This window comes from Heterodontus francisci, chromosome 5 (genome assembly GCF_036365525.1).
Source record: "Heterodontus francisci isolate sHetFra1 chromosome 5, sHetFra1.hap1, whole genome shotgun sequence".
NCBI lineage: Eukaryota > Metazoa > Chordata > Chondrichthyes > Heterodontiformes > Heterodontidae > Heterodontus > Heterodontus francisci.
In genome coordinates, this window is record NC_090375.1 from 191,097,240 (window position 1) to 191,123,824 (window position 26,585).

The 26,585-nt window shown below is 41.4% G+C and overlaps 2 protein-coding genes across 8 annotated transcripts in view; one reads left to right on the forward strand and one right to left on the reverse strand.

Annotated features, from left to right (window-relative positions):
- Positions 1-3,124, reverse strand: part of tshz1 (teashirt zinc finger homeobox 1) — a 376,821-nt gene extending 373,697 nt beyond the window's left edge. For all 7 annotated transcript variants that reach the window (XR_010975109.1, XM_068032504.1, XM_068032506.1 and 4 more), the window contains exon 1: positions 566-3,124. Coding sequence is in view for 5 of the 7 variants with exons in the window: in XM_068032504.1 (XP_067888605.1) it covers positions 566-605 (40 nt within the window). In the remaining 2 variants the exon portion in view is untranslated. The remainder of the gene's footprint in view (positions 1-565) is intronic.
- LOC137370199 (prostaglandin reductase-3-like) overlaps positions 2,040-26,585 on the forward strand; it is a 64,852-nt gene continuing 40,306 nt past the window's right edge. Inside the window, 1 exon segment of the mRNA XM_068032510.1 lies at positions 2,040-2,681. Within this exon segment, the coding sequence (XP_067888611.1) occupies positions 2,395-2,681 (287 nt within the window). The 5' untranslated portion in view covers positions 2,040-2,394.

Here is a 26,585-nt window from a genome sequence, read left to right on the forward strand (position 1 = left end):
AAAGAGAGGGAATATCTTGTTATTTTAAAGCATTCTCCCCAATATCAGCTCCTTTGCAACACCCCAGAAAATAAATGATGCCACTTATTTTTTAAAAATCATATGGCTGGACTTTCAATGCTGTAATTTAATATTTTTAAAATCGAGACTGGACTCCTCACATACTGCAAGAGAACGATTGTGGGGGGCGAGGGATAAAGATTGAAAGGGGGGTGCAAAATGCAATTTTATGCGACCAAATCCGCGACGCAGCAAAAAACATGACGATGACAGCATTTGACAGACACCTGACAGACTACGCCACTCACATTGGAAGAAGGAATGGCAAAAAATATCATAAAACCCCTACACACTACACAACACAACACACACAAATATATACCCACTCGACGGGGAAATAAGAAATCGGATTGCAAAAGGTGAGGGGATTAGTGGGGGGGGGGAGCGGGGGGGTAACCCCCATAATAACCATCTTCGTGCATCCGTATCCTGCATCTGGTACAACAGCTGGATGTAATGCAAAATAATAATACATAAAAGTGCACCTTCTATCTCTCGATCTTACCTGCCGAGCGCCGGGGAGCCTGCTGTTTTCTCCTCGGCATGTTTCTGCTCGCTTCTGTTGCCGGCCAGGAGTTTCCAGAGTTACTACTTTAATTTTCGGTGTTTTCATGCAGACCAAAATAAGGCAGGAGGCGAAAATGTAGCAAATGGATTCTTTTTGTTTTGAACTGTGTGGGATTTTTTTGGGGGGGGGGGGGGGTGGAGGGAGGGAAGGGGGGGAGGCGAGAGAGGAAGAGTTGAATCTATTCAAAGAGGGAAGGGGTGGTCAATGTTTCTCTCTCAATCTCTCTGCTAAAGCTTGGTGCTGGTGTTGTTGGGCTAAAGTCTTGCTGTCAAGAAGCGCCCCGGCCGCTCCGCAAAGCTCCTCAGCGACCAGAGATATCAGCTAGACTGAGAAAGGTTTCAGTCACTGCCTCATATGCATAAGATAGACACACACACACACTCCAGTTACTTTGTATCACAGCCTCTTGTCTCTCTCAACTCTGCCCACTTTCAGCACTTCAATCAAATCAGAGAAGAGGCAAAGAACGCACATCACACACAGTTGAGTGAGAGAGCGGTGAACAACTTCCCCATTATTATTATTATTAGAGGTGTGTGTGGTTGGGGGGGGGGGGGGGGGGGGAGGGGGTGGGGGGGGGGGAGAGAAAACTCTGGTGGGCTCCGGGGAAATACAGAATATCCACGGAGCAAGACAGTCTCAACTGATCCACAGAGCTATCGAACAGCATTCAGCGATAACCCGCTCCTCCTCTTGTTACTCACTCCAGTACATTGCAATGTGCTAAGTTCTGTCTCTCCTCCTCTCTTAGGAAATATTAAAACAGTGCAGCAGCGGCAACAATGATAAAAACGTAAACTTCTAGTTGCAATCCAAATTTGCCAATGTTAATGAGTCTGCCAAAAAAAAAGTATTTAGACCCACGTGATTTTCCTTTCTCCTCGTTGCTTGTACATGTCAATTTGTTTGCATTTTCAAGACGAAGATTTAAGCGTTTCTCCGACACAAGTAACGAAAGATTTGATTTTTCTTTGCCTCCTCCTCCTTTAAATCTTAGTGCTTTGAGACGCTTCCAAACTCTCAGGACGACTGCATTCCAAATTTATTTTTTACATACATAGATAAAAAAAAATTAAGCTTTCAGTGCAAACCGGCCTTTGGGGGATTTTTTGTTCCTGTTGTTTAATATTATTCTTCCCCAATGTTGTTGGCGAGGCGGCTTGTTGTGTCTAAAATAAACTTTCCAGCCAATTTGCAGCAAGTCTGGTGTTGTCACTTGAGAAGAGGCTCCAATTGAATGAATGTTTTTCTCTTTTAAAAAGCAACAATTGTCTCTTTCGTTTTTGTTTTAAAAAAAAATAAAAACAGAACTTCACGTTCCTGTTGCACTGATAATGTTGATTTCTGTTTCTCTCGGTTGGTACTTGATGCTCGGCTCCAGTTTGATTCGTTACACCTTTGAGGAAGTGAATATTTCGTAGGGGAAGAGGAGGGTCTGTGTGTGTCTGTCTCTCTTTCTGTGGTGCGCTCTCCTCTAGTGATCTTATTCAGTAATATTACTCCATACAATTGTATTTCTACCACCGCCCCCTCTGTCTTTGTATGGAATCTGTGCCCTTAAAACCAGCTATAAACAATGCTTTCTTAATAACAAGTCCCCTTTTTTTTTATAAAGAATGCAGTTGTGCAAATATAAGCTGATCCAAACGACAACAGCAGAAAAAAAGTCTGTGTATTAACTGTTGGGTCACTTCCTGAACTTTGTTCCGTATTTTGCCTCCCTCTCTCCCTCTCCCTCTCTCTGTGTTGCCCTGTGCCGAGTCTCTATGATCAATTTTGCTTTGGCAGGGAGGCTGCTCTCGCCCATTCACCGGACTCCTCGCTTCCAAACGCCGCCGCTTGCTGCTGCTGCCTGGGTTTCCGCAATCCCTCACCGTTGTCTGGTTAGCATGTCACGCTCGCATCGTCTCACCGACCTGGAGGCCTCGGCTGTCACCCGCAACATGAAGAAACTCGCAGTTGCAACACTGAGCTCAAACTTCAGGGAGGCTGTTTGCGTCCAGTCTGTCCGCGTCCCAACCCCTGGAGACGGGGAATTACTGGTCCGGAATCGGTGAGTTGCTTCTTATCATTGACACTGCTGCCTCTTTCCCTCCAGAATGTTATCTTGATCCTGACAGCGGGTTTAAAGTAAAACTTTAGCCGGTGCAGAATGGTGGGTCAGACGGTATTGCTGCTGTATGCAATATATATTTAACAATCTGATCCTCGTCTCGCTCTGACACAATTCCTCTTGAGTTTTCTACTGAAAAGAAAAAAAATGTTGGGGGGGGGGGGTGATGATATAGGGAAAAAAAATTAATCAGACCGACCCACTTGCACTTGAGTGTTGGAAGTGGGAGCTAATACGTCCAAAACAACTCCAGGTTCCGCCCTAACATCTGTGCATTTATCCAGCCGTCATGACCCGGCTATACCCGTCCATCTATCTGTCAGTCAGTCAGTCTGTCTGTCTGCCTGTGCGTCAGCTGCAAGAGCGGTTACGTGGGCTGTAAACTGACACAGATACACTCACACTGACTGACTGACTGACTGACTGGGGGCAGTACATCCACAGAGAGAGAGAGAGAGAGAGAAATGATCCAGTACTGCACAACTCCTCGAAAATCCTGCCCTTCAGGAACTAAAACATTGCAGGGCGAAACGTGGTTTCATTGCAACGTATAAGTCAGTTCCAATAATGAATAGATTTGCCTTTTTCTGTCTCTCTCGTCCCCCCCCCCCCCCCCCCCCACCCCAAAAAAAAACAATAAATATTTAAACAGGCGAATGACTTAATTTCCATATTATGTATACATACATATAAAGGCTATCAAATCAATAAAGAGATTAGTCATGTTTCTTTTGTTCCCAAATAGAATGCACGTTTTGTATTTTTGCAAAACAACCCGTAGGATTTGCATATTGCATATTTTCCTCGGTTCACTGCCTCTTGGTGAGGTTGGCTACAGTATCTTCACATCTTTGCGATTCATCACTGCCGTGCACTTTGGTGAATTATTACAACATAGTCAGTTGTATAATAAACCCTTTGATTAAGATAGCCACACTTGTACGGACCTAAGACTCTAATGCATATATATATATATAATATAATCTATTTTGTGCAACATGGAGACGTAACTAACAATTATACTGGGCAGCTTTTGCAATCGGGTCAGTGTTCAGCATAGTTGCAGATATATTCTGGTATTCTGCCGTTGCAGGATCAATCTAATTCAGATACATGCTCATTGTAATAAAGATGCATTGAAAGTCAAATATTGAACAGTGCCCTTCACTATATGGATGTCATTTTCTCCATTTGTTATAAACCGGATACTCGAGTTTACAGCGTCCATCCACACTTTTCCTGCTTCACAGAAGTGGGTCAGCGAACTGCGACTAGTTCGCATATTCCACACAGTATTTTAACCCGTATTCCTATTTTAATCTGGCATCATGAAGTTTACCAGAACATATAAACAGCATTTCTCATGGCCATTTACAAATTTGGGGAGCCTTATGTTGAAAAGAAAATAGAGCAAATTAAAGGGGAGATACGCACACAGATGTCTTAATTTTTCATCTAAATATTTTGGGGCTAAAATAATTAGGTTTCCTACTTTTGCAGCTCCGAGCACGCCACATAGTTCGGTTCCCGACGCACTCTTTCTCCGCTCAAAATGTCCTTGTGCTGTCAGTTATTATACAGACAACTTTGGAAAGAGATGCCTGCGTTCAGATTCACGAGGGGGGCTTGGACAGTCCAAAATCTTAATTTCCTTTTTAAAAAAAAAATTTCAGAGATGACCCTATGTCACATGAATGGAGTTATATATTTTACCTGTGAGGGAGGTGAAAGGTTTTACAATCCTCCTTCTCGTTATTCTGAACTATTAATAAGGAAAAGGGGACACTAGTTTAGCGTTGTCTACCTTACGGTTTGGTCGGCCTATGTGGCATGCTTTTTAGGCCAAAACTGCACTTTAACATTGAATCTGAAATATGATTTCGATTCTGTTTTTTTTAAATCACCAGAAACGCGATTGCGTTTAATCATTGCGGTGGAACTCTATGTTTCATCCTCCCCTCTCCCTACAAACACCTCTCGGCGTTTTCAGGTAAACTTATTTTCCAGTTTTGTTTAGGTTTAGTTTCCGAGTAAATAACGAGTCCTGGGGAAAACTTAGATTTCAGATGTTTCATATTTTTTTTAAATGATGTGCATCTAAAACAATGTTTAGTGCTGGGATTCGTGGGAGAAATTAGGGAAACGCCAGTAATTCGACATAAATGGTATATTTCTTAGGGTTTTTTTTAAAGCCTGCTTTCTGCATTTGGACACGACACGTACTTGAGCAGAATTTGTTTTTATAAAGATTGTTTCCTCCCCATTATCGCGTTCGTGGCCTTTCCAGTCCTGTTTGTGCTTTGGTTCTGAGTCGCAGTTTTAAGTCAACCGTTTCTGAATTGTTGGTGCTACCGTAACCCAATAGGTGGATGTAACTCAAGAGCAGGAAACATTATTTTGGGGAGGGGGTTATTGTTGCAGGAGTACTTGCTGTGGAGTGCTGCAGGTTCTACTCGCAAGAAACAGGGTCCTCTTAACACTCTTTCCAGAACACATGTGGGACCGATGCGACAACACCAAAAAGCGAATGTCAGCCAAGTTGTCCATTAACGGTGAGGACTTTGCTTTGAAAGGGCAGTCGAAAGCTGTCCTGTCCTTTATTCCCACCGATTTAGCCATGTCATATTTCAGGTGAGTTTCATTTCGCCCAATATCTATCAGGGACTGTGCCCGCCACTGAATTCTGCGGGATCATTTCCAATAATATCTCCTGTTAAAAATACATGAAATATTTTTGTGGGGGTTGTAAAAAGGGATGAAATAATTTGAGGGAGGGGGGAGAACCAAGTGATCGTGAATGCTGTGCAAGAGTTTGGGTCGTTTTAACTTTTTGCATTCTCTCTCCTCCCCTCTCTCCTTGTATTAAATAAAGGTGACTGGCCGATCAAGTTTGGATTGCCTTGACTTTGTCAAGGACCGTCACAGAAAGGCCGGTTAACAAGAGTAACGTAATGGGAGGTTATCAAAGTCAACAAACGTGTCTATTCTTTACAAAGTCGGGCACGCAGAGAGGGCAAAAGGCGGCTAGCAAAATGCTCAGGCATTTGAAACCTGTCAGGAGCCGAATCTGTCTCCTTCCGAGGTGAAGATTTGGGCAAAGGGATTTCATGTACAGGGCTCCTTAATACTGCCGCAAAAAATACCCACTGCATATTGAAACGTTACCAGAAGCATCATTTTTTAAAAAATTCCAGCCCACCTGCATTAAAAAGAAAATTGAAATTAATTTTAATCTTGTCTTTTTTTTCCCTCTTAAAAAACATTTACAACAGTAAGGCTTTACTCATGCATTCAACCCAAACCCAAATAAAAAGGGTTTATTCGGCGCATGCTTTCCCCAATACAACCAGAGACTGGAACTTTTCAAATTAGTTTTATTTTATTTTATAACTTGTTTTTTGGTCAAGGCAATAACCCAGTCGGGCTAAAAAAAAATGCTGGTCTATTTCACTGCACGTGTAGTTTGCAACATTTATACATTTCTAATATCAAATGTTGTCGATGAGAATGTTAAATTGCAGCAAAGCAGAATTGAAAGGTGAAAGCATTTAGTATTTCTGGCGTAATTAACTCTTAAAGCTTATAATCTTGTTAACGTTTTTAATTTTGCTTTCGAAATGTACTGTAGCGGTCGGATCGGTTTAACCCTTTCAGTGTGTAATTTTATTTATCCTATGCACCTCAACAATTAGCACTAAATTAAAATGCTTTGAGCTCCTATTGTGCGGATCAAAAGGCATCATACCAGTTTTTAAAATCGTGCAGTTGGATAAATTGAAAGAAAATGTTTGGTTCTCTTTTTCTCATGGGACAATAGGTTTTCAATTGCATCACATTGGATAGTGAATGCAGAGGATCTCTTTCAGAGCATCATCCGTTCTCTACTAGTCTAGACACTGTGGAAACGATTTTCTGCCGAGTTCTAGTACCATTCAGAACAGGTCTGTATTTTTGTTCGCCACAATCTCCGAATAAAGACAGAATCGGGGTAGGGTTCTTTCATTTTGAGTCAGAACTGTCACTGCAGCGCTTAAAGGGTTATCTGCCACCGAGTGAAATTAGAACGGTTCCAGTGAATGACCATTCACCTACTTAATATTCACTCCATTATTCCCGCACCGCACAGCGCACCTCTGCAATGGATATCAAATGATTATCCTTAAACTGCACTCATGCCAAAGATTCTTTTTGTTTTAGGGTGTGCAGGGAGGGCAGCAGTCAGGAAACTTTCTTCTTAACCGCGTTATAAAGTCACCCTGACTTGCTCTCCTTGCATTTCTGGAGAAGGGCGGATGGCCAGGAGCTTTCAGAATCAATCGCAAAATTGTGCCACGCAACTAACTACACCCCTTCAGGCGAAAACCATTGCCGCTTAGTTGGCCTTTTCTAAGTACTAAGTAACCAGGAAAAAAAAAACATGATCTGTTTCTCCATTTTTTTGTGAGATGAGGCTGCCCCAGCATCCAAGAACATTTAATTACCTGACTTTTGATAGGAATGCCTGGTGTTCTGTACTCCCAGTCATGATTCAATTTTGCCGGCCAAAAAAAAAGACATAAAGTTTGCCCTCACTACACTTTCAGAACATCTTCGGAAACGACGAGCGTTAATGTCGATTCATTGAGGGGATGAGTTGCTGGGTGAGAAATACATTGAATGTTTTTTGGAAGATGTATGCAGATGTGTGGAGAATAGCAGAATCAATGTCCAAACTTACAGCCAAGCTCGCGTACAATATACATGCTGCACCTAACATGGTAAAGGCAATCTCAATGCAGTTCCTATTCACTTGTGCTTAGACTCAGAATTCCTCTGCACAAAACGTGGCCATTTTAGTCCAGCCACTCCGAAAGACCTGACTACTTCATTCCATCTCCCTACACTTTATATTCTTTTATTTGATTTTTCCACACACTTATCCTTCTGAAAACTATAATGGATCCCCCTCCCCGTTTCTGCTAGAACATGTCATAATAATCCTGTGAAAATTAAACCAACTCTTTTTTCCACAGCGATCTCAAATTTAGTTTGCCTTATAGTTAGACGTTACCGACTGGTCGAGCTAATAGTGTCCTGTTTACCTCAGCAATGCCCCTCATAATGTTGAACACCTCTATCAGGTTATGGCTTAACCTTGTCAGCTGTGTCTCCGTTGGTGGCCCTCTTGCATCTGAGTCCAAAGGTTGTGGGTTCAAGTCCCACTACAGGGTTTATGCACAAAAATTTGGGCTGGCACTCGCAAGGCAGTGCTGCCTTTTTGGTTGAGACGTTAAACTGAGGCCCTGTCTGCTCTCTCAGATGGACATAAAAAAATCCCATGGTGCTATTTTGATGAAGAACTAGGGTTTATCCCTGGTGTCCTGGCCAATATTTATACCTCAATCAAGATCACTAAAAACAGATCATCTGCTCATTATCACATTGCTGTTTGTGGGAGCTTGCTGTTTTCACATTGTCTTCTGGGTATCCTACATACCAACAGTGACTACACTTCAAAAGTACTTAAATGGGCTATAAAGCACTTTGGGATGTCCTGTCTTCATGAAAGGCGCTATATAAATGCAGGTCTTTTGTTTTTTTCCCCTCTAGTGTTCAGAAATGAGCCTCAGTCAGTCAATGCAAATAAAACTAGCTTCTTCATATAAAAGTGGGCAGGGACATCATTTTTTTGTCCATTCCAACTCTTTGTTCTTAAGAGAATTCAATTGTACAATCAGTTAGTAAAACAGTGTGAGCTTTGCTTTTTTTTTTAAACTGTGGTTCATTAGATTTATTAAAGAAATCCTCCTGCATACATCTCTAATTCATTTTTAAAACAATACTTATATTATCAAGACTTACTATTTATAAGTTGGAATACCAAATAATTGTTGATGTGCTGATTTTGTACTCTATAATGCTACCCATAGACAAGTTTTAGTCAATTGCCTCTCTTTTCTAAAATCCTTCAGACTACAGGAAACATTTCTAGGATAATGATTATTTGAACTTATTTACAACATGATAATTCTAACAATATTGAAGAATTATATTTATAGCATTATGATAAATATCAGATGCGCAAATCCTTCCAATCAACGACATGTTATTTCTCTGTAAACTTGCACTACCTTCTACTGCCCATTACACACAGAAAACTCCAAGGGACTAAAACATGGTGCTTCAGCAATGGTAACATGGGGGAAATAAATGCCTCTGCTTTGGTCAATTCATCGCCTTTTATCAACAAGGAGTGTTAGTGCTTGAGATCTCGATGAGAACTGCAGCATACTGAGAGAATAAAAATCATCAAACTCATCCTACAATTCTGGAGCGCAGGGCCATTGCTGCAAATATTCAGGCAAAAAAAAAATACAGATAAGCATGGCAAGACATTGTAAATAATAGCAGAATAGAAGAGTAATTTTCGGGGCTGCAATTCCATCCAGAGGTTCAGGTGACAGGTATAAACTGTTTGAGTTTTGCTCTGTAGTTTATGACTCCATGTGAACTTCCCAATTTGATTACAGCCTTGTGATTCCTCTCTGTTATCCATTGTTCTTTATGCAGTATTTCTACATTCTACTTACCCATTTACAAAAATACAAATATAAATATATAATATTGTAGAATATGGATGAAACTTTTCACAGTTATGTTCTTATTATCGAGTATTAAGCATGTAACTAATTTTCCACATTTTATTCTTTTATCAAGGGTAGACATTTACAAAAACTACATATGCTTTATTTGACGCAGCGAGTCATTATGATATGGAATGCGTTGCCTGAAAGGGTGGTGGAAGTAGATTCAATAGTAACTTCCAAAAAAGGAATTGGATAAATATCTGAAAAGGAAAAATTTGCAGGGCAACGGGGACAGAACAGGGGAGTGGAACTAATTGGATAGCTCTTTCAAAGAGCCAGCACAGGCAGGAGGGGCCAAATTGCCTCCTTCTTTGCTGTATGATTCTATGAAGTGTAATGTGGGGAACATTTACTTACAAAACTACTGAGATATATTTTCAATAATAGGATAGCTTAGGAAAATGGCAGAGTGTTTTGCAACTCCGTCACACCTACAAAAACCCATATGCTGAGTTCGTAATTTCAGTGGTATTTGGGCAAATAGATGGTTTTCTTACAGCAACTTGGAAGGTGGGCTAGGTCATGCCACTTTCACAACAGCTGCTAGTTGCCAATCACCGAATGATCTCAGCAGAGACTTGGAGAAGGTTGCACGTGCGCCCTTTTGGCCAGCATGTGGTGTGGTGACTGGGGTGGGGGCGGGGGTGCGGAACATCTTTTCCGAAAGAAAGGACAGCTTAGCTTTGTTTAGCAGACATTGACTGGAGATAAGATGTACAACGTTTGAAATGTATGTAGTAACCAGACTGTGTATAACAGCCTTGGTTCTGCTAGTCGTGTCTGAATTAAGAATGAAATGATTCTATACCTGTTACAATAACAACTTGCATTTAACATAGTAAAACATCCAAATGTGCCTCACAGGAGCACTACCAGACAAAATTTGACACCAAGTCACATAAGGAAATGTTGGGGCAGGTGACCAAAAGCTTGGTCAAGGTGGTAGGTTTTAAGGAGCACCTTAAAGGAAGAGTGGGAGGCAGAGGGGTTTATGGATTTGTGCTTTAGTTTGCATTCACATGGACTTGACTTTATGTTAAATACTTCATTGCAGTTTCCCTTTGGAGTTTTTACTATTGACTATATATCTAGGCAGTTTGTTTTTCTTACTATTACCAATTTGCATAGTAAATGTTATTGCCATTATTGAATCATTTATGTGAATTTGAATAAATGCAGTACATTTCAACCTTGAAATTATGAAAATATATAATCTTATTGTACAAAAGCCTGATCCACATACATGACAAAAAATGACAAATGACAAAAAAGCAGTTTCAATTATACACTTCTTCAAATAGTGCATGAGAATAGTGAGCTAAAGATTGCTTCACATCTCAGTGGCATGATCTTCCATTTGTATTTAATGCAATGTAAAAAAAAATAATGCTTGAGAGTTTCACAAAGGGTTAATGTTTTATTTGTTTTTTTTTGAGGAGCACTACTTATGGGTTGTCTGTTCAGAATTTAAAATTTACATCGTGGGCTGGATGAATAATCAGGTGGTCCAAATTCAACCCACAGTCCTTATGTTTTGCAGTTCCATTGAAGAGTCTAGTGGTTCATGAATAATGAGGTGTTAAATGGACCTATTTAGACAAACAATTATCAGATTGGTATATGAAAAGGTGAAAACAAGGCCATTAATCTGTTATTTAAATGTACATTATGTACAAGTGAATATTAAATGATATACTGGAATTAAAATTATTCTGATATTATACACTTAACAGAAAAACTCCTACAGAAATGGATGAGGTGAAAATATGGTTTTCAAAAGACTAACAGCTAAATAAGCTAACAACAACAGCTTGCATTTATATAGCAGCTTTAACATAGAAAAATGTCCCAACATGCTTCTCGAAGGTGTTAGGAAAATCGTTGACGAGCGGAAAAAGGGGTTAATATAAACTGTGATGGAGAGCTTGGTCAAAGAGGTGGATTTTGAAGAGGGTCATAAAGGTGCAGAGATTTAGGGAGGGATTTCCAGTGAGTGGAATCTAGATGGGTGACGGCACGGCCACCAGTTGTGGGGTGAAGGAAGCAGTGATGCACAAGAGTTAGAGGAACAGAGAGTACGGGAGGGGATTTGTAGGCCTTAAGGAGGTTACAGAGATTGGGAGGGGTGAGGTCATGGAGATATTTAAATACCAAGATGAGAATTGTAAATTTGAAGAATTGGGAACCAATATATGGCAGCAGAGTGTGATTTAAAGCAGGATAGAATATGGTCAGAAAAGGTTTATGGATGGCAGAGGATTGAAGGTCAGCCATAATAGATTGGAGTAATGGATTCCAGAAATTACAAAGGTGTGAATTAGAGTTTCAGTGGCAGATGGGCTGAGACCAGGACAGCAGCAGGTGATGTTGCCAAGGTAGAAATAGGTTGTCTTTGTGGTAAAGATGACTAGAGGTCAGAAGCTCAACTTAGAGTCTAACTGAACACTGAGGTGCCAAACAATCTGGTTCAGGCCTGAGACAATGGGTAAGGAGGGAGATGAATTGGAAACAAGGGTGTCGAGAACTATTGGGACAGGTGACCAAAACCTGGCCAAAGAGGTAGGTTTTAAGGAGCATCTTGAAGGAGGAAAGAGAGGCGGAGAGGCTTAGGTTTACACAGAGATGTGCTTATTTCAGGGATTTCTGCATTTTGTTTGTATTTGCATGGACTTGACTTCATTGTCAGAAAACTATGATGAAAAAGCTAAGAAAATTTGAAACTGTCCGATATCCAGGCATGTATTACGATGCGGAGAATTTGTTAAGTCAACAATTGTTATGAAGCAAAGATAAACCATTACCAGAGTGGTTAAAAACCCTGAACATACACATAATACCAATTAATCAGCAATGAGAATATGGAGAACATGCTTCCTAGATCTCTCGTATGTAGATTACTGTATTGAAGTATCAGCAAGGCTGTTTTTAACATATAGAGCATGATTCTAATAAGTCAGTAGTCTCTCATTTTAGTAATTAAACTGTTTTCTTTCAAAAAATGCACTTTATTCATAAAATTTATTAAAGTACATGACATAACAGTTCAAATTTGACATTACATAAAGTGTAATACAGATCACTTTCTCTCAGTACAGTACATGAGATGCCTCACTACACTTTCCATTACCGGTTATATTTATAATGTACATTTACATTTCATGTCAAACATTCTCTGGTGCATACAGTACTTAAACTCTGTTACCTGTCTAGTAATCTCTGCATTTTTGATACTCTGAAATCCTTTTGTCAGTTAAGGTCCCTGAAACCAACATTCAACACTCACTTTTCGATCAAAGCCCCCTTCCAATTAAATTCAACATTGTATTTGTTCTTAATTGGCCTTTAACAAGGCCTTTACAAGAAGTAAAAAATTTTTGGTATCTTTTTTCTAGTTTTCGACAAACCCATAGCAGTAATCCTCAAAGTAACATTAGATATGGATGAACATCCATTAGTACTTTGCACTGGTATTGAATCACTCTTCATGAATATTTATCCTTTCACTAAGATTAGCAAACAACAAGAAAATTTGGCCCAAGATTGCTTTTAAAAATACCAACTGATTTATTAATCAAAATTTTGAATAATAACCAATTTCTGTAGATCAGTATTTGCTGTGAACTTGTTTACTTTGCAACAGTTGATGAGTATTAATGACGATAAATTACACCAGCACTGGGCAGAATACATTTACAGAAAGGAAAACAGAAAGCACGATGCAACAAGGGTTTGCAGTGCAACATATCCCGAAAGAAAATTTTAAAAGTGTTATTAGGTAATCCAGAGCTGATATCACTCTTAACCAAGATTGAATGGATTTTCTATGCCTCCTTTAAAACATGTATGCAATTAATTACATCCAGTTTTGGCAACCTGTAAGAATTATTCTTCAAACTGGAACGCATGGAATACAATTATATATAAACTGAGTTTAAACTGTCAGCTGCCGAATCCCAAAATGAGAGTAACAGCTGCTCTTTTAAAAAAAGTCACAGTTGCCAAATTCTCACCCTTTTTCGCCACTTCTTGGCCTTCACACTTGACCTTTGCACCAGGTCACTTGTTAACATATGACCTCTTTCCTTTGGAGCATGGGCCACTCCAAGTTATGGACTTCTCCATAACTGCTGCCAGTGTGCCTGTGAGGTCAACTGACTGATAGTGTGGGCACAACAGACCACTCTTCTCCACCATCTCCCACCCAGTGAAGTCTTGCTTCACTGGTATACAACCTTGGTTAGACCGCACCTGGAGTACTGTGTTCAGTTTTGGTCCTTTTAGCTTAGGAAGGATATTATTGCCACAGATGCAGTGCAACGAAGGTTCACCAGACTTGTTCCCCAAATGGCGTGACAGTCCGATGAAGAGAGATTGGGGAAACTGAGCCTGTAATCTCTAGAGTTTTGAAGAATGAGAGGTGATCTCATTGAAACCTACAAAATTCTTAAAGGGATAGAGAGAGTAGCTGCAGGTAAGATGTTTCCCATGGTTGGGGAGTCTAGAAGCAGGGGACACAATTTCAAAATAGGGGGAAGCCACTTAAGACAGAGATGAGGAGAAATTTCTTTACTCAGAGCGTTGTGAATTTTTGGAATTCTCTACCTCAGAGGGCTGTGGAAGCTCAGTCATTGAGTATGTTTAAAGCAGAGACTGACAGATTTCTAAAAAGCAATGACATAAAGGGATATGGGGAAAGTGTGGGGAAAAAGGCATTGATGTGAATGATCAGCCATGATCAGGGTAGTGAAGGGGCATGCATCAATCAGGGTGCGATAGGACGGGACAGAGAATACAAGCAGAAGATTACAGCAGAACTTAGAACCAGAGTAGGTAAAAATGGTAAAAAGTCAAAGCTTAAGGCTCTTTATCTGAATGCACATAGCATTTGTAACAAGATAGATGAGCTGACGGCACAGATAGAAACAAATGAATATGATCTGATCGCTATCACAGAGATGTGGTTACAGGATGACCAGGACTGGAAACTCAATGTTCAAGGATATACGCTATTCTGGAAGAATAGGCAGAAAGGAAAAGGAAGTGGGGTAGCTTTGTTATTAAAGGAAGGGATCAGTGCAATTGTGAGTAATGATATAGGTGTAATAGATCGTGATGTAGAATCAGTTTGGGTGGAAATAAGAAATAGCAAGGGAAAGAAATCTCAGGTGGGAGTGGTCTATAGGCCACCAAGGAGTTGCCTCTCTGGAGGACAAAATATTAATCAGGAAATAATGGAGGCGTGTAAGAAGGGCACTGCAATTATCATGGGTGATTTTGACCTGCCTATAGACTGGACAAATCAAATTGGCAAGGGTAGCATGGAAGATGAATTTGTAGAGTGCCTCAGAGATTGTTTCTTAAAACAATACGTTGCAGAACCTACCCGGGAACAGGCTATTTTAGATTTGGTAATGTGTAATGAGGTCGGATTAATAAGAGATCTGGTAGTTAAGGATCCTCTCGGGGGATGCGATCATAACATGGTAGAATTTCAAATTCAGTTTGAGGGTGAGTAACTTGGGTCTCAAACCAGTGTCTTCAACTTAAACAAGGGCAATTACAGAGGTATGAAGAAAGAGTTGTCTAAAGCGGGCTGGGAAAATAGACTACAAGCAAAGTCAGTAGAGGAGCAGTGGCAGACTTTTAAGCAGCTATTTCATAACACTCAGCAAACTTTTATTCCAGTCAGAAGGAAGGACTCAAAGAGAATGATAAACCACCCGTGGATAACAAAGGAAGTTAAGGAGAGTATCAAATCAAAAACAAAGGCATATAAAGTGGTGAAAGCTAGTGGTAGGCCAGAGGATTGGGAATTTTTTAGAAACCAGCAGTGGATGAATAAAAAACTAAGAAAGAGGGAGAAAATTGATTCTGAGAGTAAATTGGCAAATAATATAAAAACAAACAGCAAGAGCTTCTACGGGTATATAAAAGGGAAGAGAGTAGCGATAGTACGTGTGGGACCCTTAGAGGATGAGACGGGGGAATTAATAACAGGGAACAGGGAAATGGCAGATAATTTAAACCAATATTTTGCGTCTGTCTTCACGGTGGAGGACACTATAAACACCCCAACAATAATAGATGAGCAAGGTATAAATGGGAGGGAGGAACTTGTAACAATCTCTATCATGAGGGAAAAGGTGCTGGACAAACTGATGGGGCTAAAGGCAGACAAGTCACCAGGACCTGATGGCCTGCATCCAAGGGTTTTAAAAGAAGTGGCTGCAGAGATAGTGGAGGCATTGGTCATAATATACCAAAACTCACTGGATAGGGTACCAGCGGATTGGAAAACCGCTAATGTGACGCCCATATTCAAGAAAGGAGGGAGACAGAAAGCAGGAAACTGTAGACTAGTTAGCTTAACATCAGTCATTGGGAAAATGCTAGAGTCCATTATTAAGGAAGAAATAGCAGGACATTTAGAAAAACATAATTCAATCAAACAGAGTCAACATGGTTTTATAAAAGGGAAATCATGTTTTACAAATTTGTTAGAGTTCTTTGAGGATATAACAAGCAGAGTGAATAAAGGGGAACCGGTAGATGTAGTGTATTTGGATTTTCAGAAGGCGTTCGATAAAATGCTATTGCACAAAAAAGAGCTCAGGGTATTGGGGGTAATGTGTTGGCATGGATTGAGGATTGGCTAACACACAGAAGGCAGAGAGTCGGGATCAATGGGTCTTTTTCAGGTTGGAAAGCCGTAACTAGTGGAGTGCCACAAGGATCGGTCCTAGGGCCTCAACCATTTACCATCTATATCAATGACTTGGAGGAAGGGACAGAGTGTAGTGTATCCAGATTTGCTGATGATACAAAAATAGGTGGGAAGGCATGTTATGATGAGGACACAAAGAATCTGCAAAGGGATAGAGATAGGTTAAGTGAGTGGGCAAAAACTTGGCAGATGGTGTTCAATGTGGGAAAGTGTGAGGTAATCCACTTTGGTAGGAAGAATAAAAAGGCAGATTATTATTTAGATGGAGAAAGACTACAAAATACTGCAGTGCAGAGAGATCTGGGGGTTCTTGTACATGAAACACAAAAAGTTAGCATGCAGGTGCAGCAAGTAATTAGGAAGGCAAATGGAATTTTGGCTTTTATTGCTAGGGGGTTAGAGTTTAAAAATAGGAAAGTCTTGTTACAACTGTACAGGGTGTTGGTGAAGCCACACCTGGAGTACTGCGTACAGTTTTGGTCCCCGTATTTAAAAAAGGATATATTAGCATTAGAGGCAGTTCAGAAAAGGTTCACTAGACTGATACCTGTGATGAAGGGTTGTCTTATCAAGAGCGACTATTCATTGGAGTTTAGAAGAATGAGAGGTGATCTGATCGTAACATATAAGATTTTAAGGGGGCTTGACAGGGTAGATGTTGAGAATATGTTTCCACTGGTGTGGGAATCTCAAACTAGGGGACACAGTTACAGAATAAGGGGGTACATATTTAAAACTGAGATGCGAAGAAATTTCTTCTCTCAGAGGGTGGTGAATCTCTGGAATTCTCTGCCTCAGAGAATTGTGGAGGCTATGTCACTAAATGTATTTAAGGGGGAGGTAGACAGATTTTTGAAATCTCGTGGAGTTGAGGGTTATGCGGAGCAGGCCCGAAAGAGGAGTTGAGGTCTGGGACAGATCAGCCATGATCTTATTGAATGACGAGGCAGGCTTGAGGGGCTGAGTGGCCTACTCCTGCTCCTATTTCTTATGTTCTTATGATGGTACTGAATGGTGGAGCAAGCTCGATGGGCTGAATGGCCTACTCCTGCTCCTATTTCTTATGTTTTTATGATGGTATTTAATGGTGGAGCAGGCTCGATGGGCCGAATGGCCTACTCCTGCTCCTATGTTCCTATGAATGCTTCACTGAGGAGCTCTGCTTGGTTGAGAACTGGTGAAACATACTCATGTTATAGCAGATGAGCTTGAATGACCGGCGCTAGCGTAATTCGAAAGGAAGTTACTTCTCATTTTACAGCTTGTGCTTTTCTGTAGTAAACTGATCAAAGAAGAAAGTAAGAGAACTTGCATTTCTATAGCGCCTTTCACAGCCTCGGGATATCCCAAAGTGCTTTATAGCCAATGAAGTACTTTTGAAGTGCAGTCAATGTTGTAATGTAGGAAACAAGTTGCACACAGCAAGTTCCCACAAACAGACATGTGATACTGACCAGATCATTTGTTTTCAGATATTGGTTGAGAGATAAATATTGGTGGGAACACCAGGGAGAGCTCCCAGACTCATTTTTTAAAATTCATTCATTCACAGGATTTGGGAGTTGCTGTCGAGGCCAGCATTTATTTCCCATCCCTAATTGCCCATACAGCAGTTTTCTGATATAACTGAGTGGTTTGCTGGGCCATTTTAGAGGGCAGTTCAGAGTCAACCACATTGCTGTGAGTCTGGAGTCACATTTATTGAGAGATACAGCACTGAAACAGGCCCTTCAGCCCACCGAGTCTGTGCCGACCATCAACCACCCATTTATACTAATCCTACACTAATCCCATATTCCTACCGCATCCCCACCTGTCCCTATATTTCCCTACCCCCTACCTATACTAGGGGCAATTTATAATGGCCAATTTACCTACCAACCTGCAAGTCTTTTGGCTGTGGGAGGAAACCGGAGCACCCGGAGAAAACCCACGCAAACACAGGGAGAACTTGCAAACTCCACACAGGCAGTACCCAGAATTGAACCCAGGTTACTGGAGCTGTGAAGCTGCAGTGCTAACCACTGCGCCACATGTACTAACCAGGTAAGGACGGCAGATTTCCTTCCCTTAAGGCCCCATTCGAGAACCAGATGGGTTTTCATGACACTCCGCTAGTTTCATGGTCACCATTATTGACACTAGCTTTTTCCTTTTTAATTCCAGATTAATTTAATTAAATGAATTTAAATTCCCCAGCCGCTGTGGTGAGATTTGAAGTCATATTTCCAGATCCTATCGTACCCCCAATTACTGTTTGTAAGACATAGAGAGGGATCGTCAAAGGAGATCCCAGAACTTCAACATTCCAATTTGAAGTAATGGCCGGGGCAGGGTGTTAAATGTGATGTTACATAAAAACGCAGAGAAAACAGGCATTGACCATCTTTCTCCACTCCTTGTGGCTGAGCACAGAGCTGTAATGTTACAGTGAATGTTTATGAGCTATAATGGAAATGGGAAAGAAGAGTGTAAATGGGATGACACTAGCTTGTAGATTGTCGTGTGGCATATCACATGACTTTATTAAGGCCAGTTATATTTCAGTTTGTAGCCCAAGGACGAAGTGATGTAAATTACCATGAAAGGTTTCAATTGACAATTAACAGTGGTAAAATAGACTTATAAGAAAATCCCTTTTGTCAGGCTTACAAAGGAAGTAGTATATTTGAAAAGTGTAAATCAGTTTAGTACACTTCAACTTTATGAAACAGGAGCAAACACTTTTAAAACTACAGCTGAAAGATGACGTGATGATTAACTGATCTTGTGATGTTTGGCTGCATATTTTTCACAGGCTGTGAAACATATTATTGTAGTTCAAATAATTAAAAAAAGATTAGTGATGTGTGTCAATATGAATATAAAACAGTCTTTAATTAGTTATATTTTCCTTGAAGTTAATCTTCTCTAAAGAAGTATGAATGAACTTCACATAAACAGAGAGAAAGTAGGCCATTCAGCCCCTTGAGCTTGGGTTCAATTCGATCATGGCTTATTTGTCTCTTAACTCCAACAACTTGCCTTGCTTCCATAACCCTTAATACCCTTGTCTAACTAAAATATGTCAAGCTCAGCTTTAAAAGATTATTGGGGTAGAGTATTCTAGATTTCCACTACTCTTTATGTGAAGAAGTGCTTCCCGATATCACCTCTGAAAGGCCTCGATCTAATTTTAAGGTTACGCGCCCTTGTTCTGGACTCTCCTCACCAGAGGAAATAGTTTCTCTCTATCTACCCTTTCGAATCTTTTAATCATCTTAAACACCTCAATTACTTCACCCCTTAATCTGCTGTTCTTGTGGGAATATAAAACTAGTCCTGTCCTCGTAATATAACCCTTTTAGCCCAGGTATCATTCTAGTGAATCTGCACTGCACCGACTGCAATGCAATTATATTTTTCCTGAGGTGCAGTGCCCAGAGCTGAACGCAGTACTCCAGATCGGGTCTAAGTGGAGCTTTATACAATTGCAAAATAACTTCCACCCCTTTGCATTCCAGCCCCTTGAGATAAAGGCCAACACTCCCATTTGCGATTTCTATTATTTTTGCATCTGTCCACTAGCTTTTCCTGATGACTGTAGTTGGACTCCCTAAATCTCACTTATTCTCTGTGTTAATTACATGTTCATTATTAAGTGACCTATGCTTGCAGGTTTGAATAATCTAGACTGTAAAGGCTGTAACCACCTTGCATTGGTAGCTTAGCAGTGTGGCAGGATTTCTCTCTGTTTATGTGAGTCCGCTGCTAGCCCACTATAGTTTCTTGGGCAGTGTGGAATGGCAGCGATAAAATCATTGTTTATTGACTTACCACCACAGCATGGGAGGGAATTTGAGTGTTTAAATGCTGCTGATTAAAGTGACACAGGCATTTTTTTTTGGCATCGAGCAACAGCGTAACGAAGGCACAACAGTAGCAAGGGCTCCCACATACACTGATGCTTTGGTAGGTGTCCTTTCAGCCGAAATAAGGTCCAGAGGAGAATGGATTTTACATTAGAAATAACAGTGACATTGCCAGCACTCTGTAGTCCCCACGTGCAGTTAGACTTGGAAATCAAGAGTTACTCTCTGTTTTCCCTGCTCCTCATAATGTTCACTGTATCGAAACCTCACTGATAGACTCGGCATTGAAATCCATATAAGGTCATGACGTTTCTGTAATTATCCACTTGTTACCAGCTAAACATATGAGAAAAAGTTAGGGCTGGTGCATTCAGGTGTAAGTGAATTTCTAATGCAGTGATAAGTCTTAATTACTGCTAAACAGCATCTCTGGCTCTGAAAATTTAATCTTATATATCGATAGTCTCATTCGTTCAGAATTTAATTGTGGGAGATTTAAAAAAAAAATTCTTTCTGTATCTTTTATTTCTTGCTCCCTCTCTCCCATGGTGCTTTCCCTCTCTTTATCAGACATGGCTCAGTTGATTGCACACTCACTTATGAGTCAGGAAGCTGTGTATTTCCCACTCCAGGACTTGAGCGCAAAATCTCGGCTGATACTGCCAGTGCGGTACTGAGGGCGTTCTGCACTCTCAGCGGTGCTGTCTTTCAGATAAGACTTTAAACCAAGGTCCTGTCTGCCCTCTCAGGGGATGTAAAAGATCCCATGGCACTATTTCAAAGAAGAGCAGAGGAGTTAACTCTGGTGCCCTGGCCAATATTTATCCCTCAGTCACATCAATAAAAAAATATTATTAGGTCATTACCACATTCTTGTTTGAGGGAGCGTGCTGTGTGTAAATTGACTGCAGTGTTTCCTACATTACAACAGTGACTACACGTCGAAAAGTACTTCATTGGCTGTAAAACACTTTGTGATGTTCGGTGGTTGCGAAAAACACAAGACTTTCTTTTTTCTTTATTTCACTTTCTTGCATAATTTTACATAAATTAATTATTCTAATTTATACTTCCTGGTTTAGACTCCATGTGTCACGTTGAGGAACCTTCAATCTGATTGGTTGAAGAATCACACTATTATTTGGCCAGCTTCTAGACGCCACAGATCCCCTGCAGAGGGTGCCGAGCTGGATCAGACACCCAATGACAGTATGTTGGTGCTCAAAAGCTCGCAAGAAGTCTATGGGCAGCTGGCAGCATAGTGAACGGCAAGTGCCATTCCTTTGCCAATGACCACAAAATCCGAACTATTATCTTGTTAAAGACTGAGGGCAGAATGCCCCATACGAGGATGGCACAGACCTCATGGAGGGGTGTGGCAGTGAGTGTGGCCTCTACCACCCCAAGAACTGACACACGAGGTGCAGGAAGGCCAAATAGCCTCATAAGGTGGGCCAAGTTAGTGAAGGCAGTGTTTCCCACACACATCCAGAAGAAACAATGGAGGCTTGACTTATCTCCTTATCTCTCCTCCCCTCTTGGTCTCATTACCTGGGTGACTGAGCAATTCACAGGGAACCTTTGGAAACAATAATGGGTCATGTTAACACCAAATCACAGTGAGAACCCATATTATTCAGTGCAATGGGTTTGTTAGTCTTGAAGGAGAGGTGTTTGAAGGGAGCCTGCACCTGCACATCTGGTAACAATGATAAGTATGCAGACATATGAGTGGAAAGAAATATCGTTACTAATCACATTCCTTTAGCAAGGATGAAGCCATTGTCTTTTGGTCCCTGGCACAAGTTCCATTCCCTATTCAGTGACTCCATCCCTCTCTCTAGCAACTGTCTGAGGCTGAACCAGACTGTTTGCAGCTTTTTTTGGTGTCATATTTGACCCTGACATGAGCTTCCGACCACATATCCATGCCGTTACTAATACTGCCGAAGCTCATTTGCTGCTGAAACCCTCATGCATGCCTTTGTTATCTCTAGACTTGACTATTCCAACACACTCCTGGCTGATGTCCCACATTCTACGCCCTGTAAACTTGACATCATCTAAAACTCTGTTATCCATGTCCTAATTTGCACCAAGTCCCGTTTTCCCACCAATCTTGTGCTCGCTGACCTCCAATGGCTTCCAGTTAAGCAAAGTCTTGATTTAAAAATTCTCATCCTTGTTTTGAAATTCCTCCACGGCCTCGCCTCTCCCTATCTCTGAAATCTCCTCCAGCCCCACAACCCTCCAAGATATCTGCGCTGCTCTAATTCTGGCCTTTTGAGCATCCCGATTTTAGTCACTCCACCATTGGCAGCCGTGCCTTCAGTTTCCCAAGCCCTAAGCTTCGGAATTCCCTCCCCAAACCTTTCTGCCTCCCTTCCACCCTTTCATCCTTTAAGATGCTCCTTAAAATCTACCTTTGACCATCTGCCCCAAAGTTTCTTTATGTGGCTCAGTGTCAAAGGTTGATAATGCTCCTGTGAAGTGCCTTGGGATATTTTACTACCTTTTAAGGTATGATGCTGGTACAATTTGTTGTTATCTCATCAAAAACAGAAAAGGTAACACCTAACCAGTAACCAATAGTGCAACTGGAAAAGGAACTAAGCGGGAAACCAGTGGAAGAGGAGGAAGCCTTGCAGCAGGTGGGAAAACAAACAGGAGAGTCTGTAGAAGATGGGGAAGTAAGGAACCAGTTGCCAAGGACAGGTTGGTAAAGGCAGGCAAGGAGAAGGACATGTCGGGCTGTATTTTACCAGCCCCTTGACACCATGGATGGTGGCGGGGAGGCCCGTAAAGTACTAATGTCATGTAAGGGCTTGAAGCCCTTTAAAAATGACGCTGGCGCCTGCGCGGTGGTGCCAGACGCTGTTGCCGGGGACGCGGCGGCCGCCCCCTTCTACGTCATTGGGGGCGGCCACTCCGCCCCCTCCATTTAAATGAGCCCCTGCTCGTAATATCATGGGAGCTGTGCGGCGGCACTTCTGTGTCAGAAGGCCACTGACTTCACAGCGTGTCACCGCGGAGCTCAGCGCGCTGATAAAATTCAGCCCATCATTTCAGATTTATGTCGATTATTGAAGTATAGCAGTAGCTCTGCACTCGGCTACTATTTCTTCAAGGCAGGTAAACATGCTTCTGTGCTTTAAACATTCATGGGGATAACTTGTTGGAAGAGGCCAACTGTTCAATTGAACAACTCGGTTCAACAAGATCTACTTTGGCCCCAATTCTCACCAACTCCACCTTACCTGCCCAAGCAGCAGCCCAGATAAACTCACCCAGGATAGAAAATATTTCGTAAACCAGAAAAGTTTCACAAAGTGAAGCACTAGTGAGGAATGGGAACCTGCAAATAGAAGGTGGGGACAGTGCCATTCCTCCATGGAAGGTGCAGGAACAACGTTACTTAGCCGAAACACGCTGGGTAGCACTCTCACCTCTGAGTCAGAAGGATGTGGGTCCAAGCCTTACTCCAGAGACGTCAGCACACAATCTAGGTTGACAGTCACAGTGCAGTACTGTGGCAGCACGGCACTGTCAGAGGTGCCATCTTTCAGATGAGCCGTTTAATTGAGGTCCTGTCTGCCCTTTCAGGTGAACGTAAAATTTCCCATGGCACTATTTTGGACAAGACCAGGGGAGTTCTCTCTGGTGTCCTAGTCAAGTTTTATCTCTCGACCAACATCACTAAAACATCACAGTGGTCATTATCACTTTCTGTTTGGAGTGTGTAAATTGTCTGCCGTGTTTCCTACATTACTACAGTGATTACACTTCAAAAAACACTTCATTGGCTGTAAAATGCGATGGGACATCCTGAGGTCTTGAAGGGCACTTTATAAGTGCAAATCTTTCTTTCTTGGCTGAAGAGCCTAGGTTTCCAGGCCTCGAACACAGGGAACAAAAGAAGAATAATTCGGAAGCGTGAGGAAGCATGGATCAGTATCACACTGCAGGAAGTTTTTCATTGCCTGGGGAACTCGTTGGAGTGAATGACAAGCCTGGAGATTTCTGCAGCAGCAAGACACAGAAGGAGATCTGAAGGACATTAATGGCTTTCAAAGTGTCTTCTACCAATGTGTAATAAATGCTAGCCTGGACACAACACTCACGGGTTTTCTAAGACTTGATTGGGGCGACTTGGCCTGACATGACACAGATCAGTAGTATCTCTGAGCCTCTGCCTTTCATTAATGGACGGCAAGGAGTGGGAATAGATGTTGCTATCTCATTTGATAAAGAGAGTGCGCCTACTTCTCCCTCCAAGGCCAGCGCCAACGGGAGCTTTAGAGCTGGGCCCAGGCCTCCGCAAAAGAATGGCAACGAGAAATGGGTCCCTCAGGGACAGCAGCTTCCCTGAGACAAGAGCCACCTCAGTCCTCAAAAGGCTGAAGAAGAACCTTGGCAGCCATCCATCTCTCAACCTTGAATTAGAATCAGAGTTCGAACAAGGAACTTAACTGGCACAGAAGATAGACACAATCGTAAGAAATAACTGCAGTTAGACTATAGGAGATTGTTAGAAACCTTTGGTGAATTTTATTCTGCAAAATAAAAAATGTTTGACCCACAGACAGGTTGGGAGAGTTGGCAATTCTAGAGAAAGCCCTCAGCTGTAAATTACTGCCTCTTTTGTCAAGCTACAGGCTGAAGATTCTCTTGCGTCACCTCCTCCTGCCTGTGCACTGTTCTCCTCATGTGGGTAGGGTGGGCCCACTCCTTCATCTTCATCTTCTTCATTATCCTTTTCAGCTTCAGGAAGAACTGCATGCTGATAAATATGCAGAATGCAGCAACCCACAGGGATTATAGAGACACTTGCTGGACTACATTTGGGCCCCTCCACCAGATTTATCACAGTATCTCAGACAGCAACAACAAATTGTATTTATATAGTTGCATATAACTCAACAAGACATTCCAAGGCACTTTACAGGAGCGTATCAAGCAGAATTTGACACCGAGCCACATAAGGCGATATTAGGGCAGGTGACCAAATGCTTGGTCAAAGAGGTAGGTTTTAAGGAGTGTCTTAATGGTGGAAAGACAGGTAGAGAGGTGCAGAGGTTTAGGGAGGGAATTCCAGAGCTTAGGGCTCAGGCAGCTGAAGGCACGGCTGCCAATGGTGGAGCGGTTAAAATCAGAAAAGCGCAAGATGTCGGAATTGGAGGAACACAGAGATCTCAGGGTTGTACAGCTGGAGGAGGTTACCAAGGCAGAGAGGGGTGAGGCCATGGAGGGATTTGAAAACAATGGTGAGAATTTTAAAATTGAGGTATTGCTCAACTGGGAGCCAGTGTCAGCCAGCGAGCACAGGGATGATGTGTTACAACAAGTGTTCAAAATGCCAATGGTCTGCTCTAGTAAAATTCTTGTAGTTCCAAGTCAGGGGTCAGCAATCTTTTTTACCTGAAGAGACTTTTTAAAAACATATACCTAAAATAAAAACTATTGGGAGCCACGAGACGAAATTTCAACATTTCTAAATCAAATACTTGCCAAATTGCCAAGTGTCTCTGGTAGAATGCATAATTTGCATAAATAATAAATAAAATGCATTGAATTTATGTATCAATAGAAATAAAATCAAAAATAAAATGGACCTAACTCTGAATTATTGCTTTTTTGACTTTTTTTTAACTATAATTTTGTCAGTAAAGTTATCTTTCAAACAAACTTTAAGTTAACATGTATAGAATTAAGAAAATTTTCCAATTCTCATGCTAAAAAGAAGCTTCTAATAGCACATTCAGAATAATTTGTCATCTCAGCTATAATAGAAACTATAATGGTCGCAATAATAAAAGCTGTTCCTCGAATCAAAGGCATTATCTATAACTATGGCGTAACTATACACTCAAACAGGTTTATTTAGAGCACAATGATGTTTTTCGTTAAAATAATCATTTGAAACTCTAAAGTGTAGCATCATGATTAGCTTTTTATCCCCACAATAAAAGCACGGCTCTTATTTTTCTTAACTTTTTTATGTTAATGCAATCAAACTGGAAAAGGTTGGGAGCTGCAAGTGAGTTGCTAAAGAGCTGCATGTGGCTGTGGAGCCGCAGGTTGCAGATCCCTGTTCTAGGTGCTCTTATCCTCCCCTTGTGTCGGAATGTCTTACCAGAGTTCAAAGCCATGGCTTCAGGGGATATCCCTGATCAACCAACCTCTGAGTGATCAACTCTGATAGGGTGCATTGTCACATGATAAAAGTGTCATGCTAACTTCCTGGATAGCTGTATTAATGAGCTGGATGAGGCGATTAGTATCACTCACTAGCTGGATGTTTATTGCATGAAATTCTTTCCCATTAATGAAGTCATGAGGGGGTGGGGGGGGAGGGGTGCTGTCATAAAGCTTTCAAGGCCACATCTGCTCTGTCAATTGTTTCTCATGTGTGGGAACTCTGACTGTCTATAAAATTGGGCAGCTCGTTCTCTTAATTTCCTCAGCTCCACAGAGAAGGTACTAAAGCAGGGAGGCCCATCTGAAGGGGGCATCAATGACCTTCTTCACCCAATGTCGAGCCGTCTGAAGCTGAAAAAGACCGTTCACAACCTTGGCATCCTATTTGACCCTGAGATGAACTTCCAACCATTATTTCTAGTCCATCACCAAGATCTTGCACCTC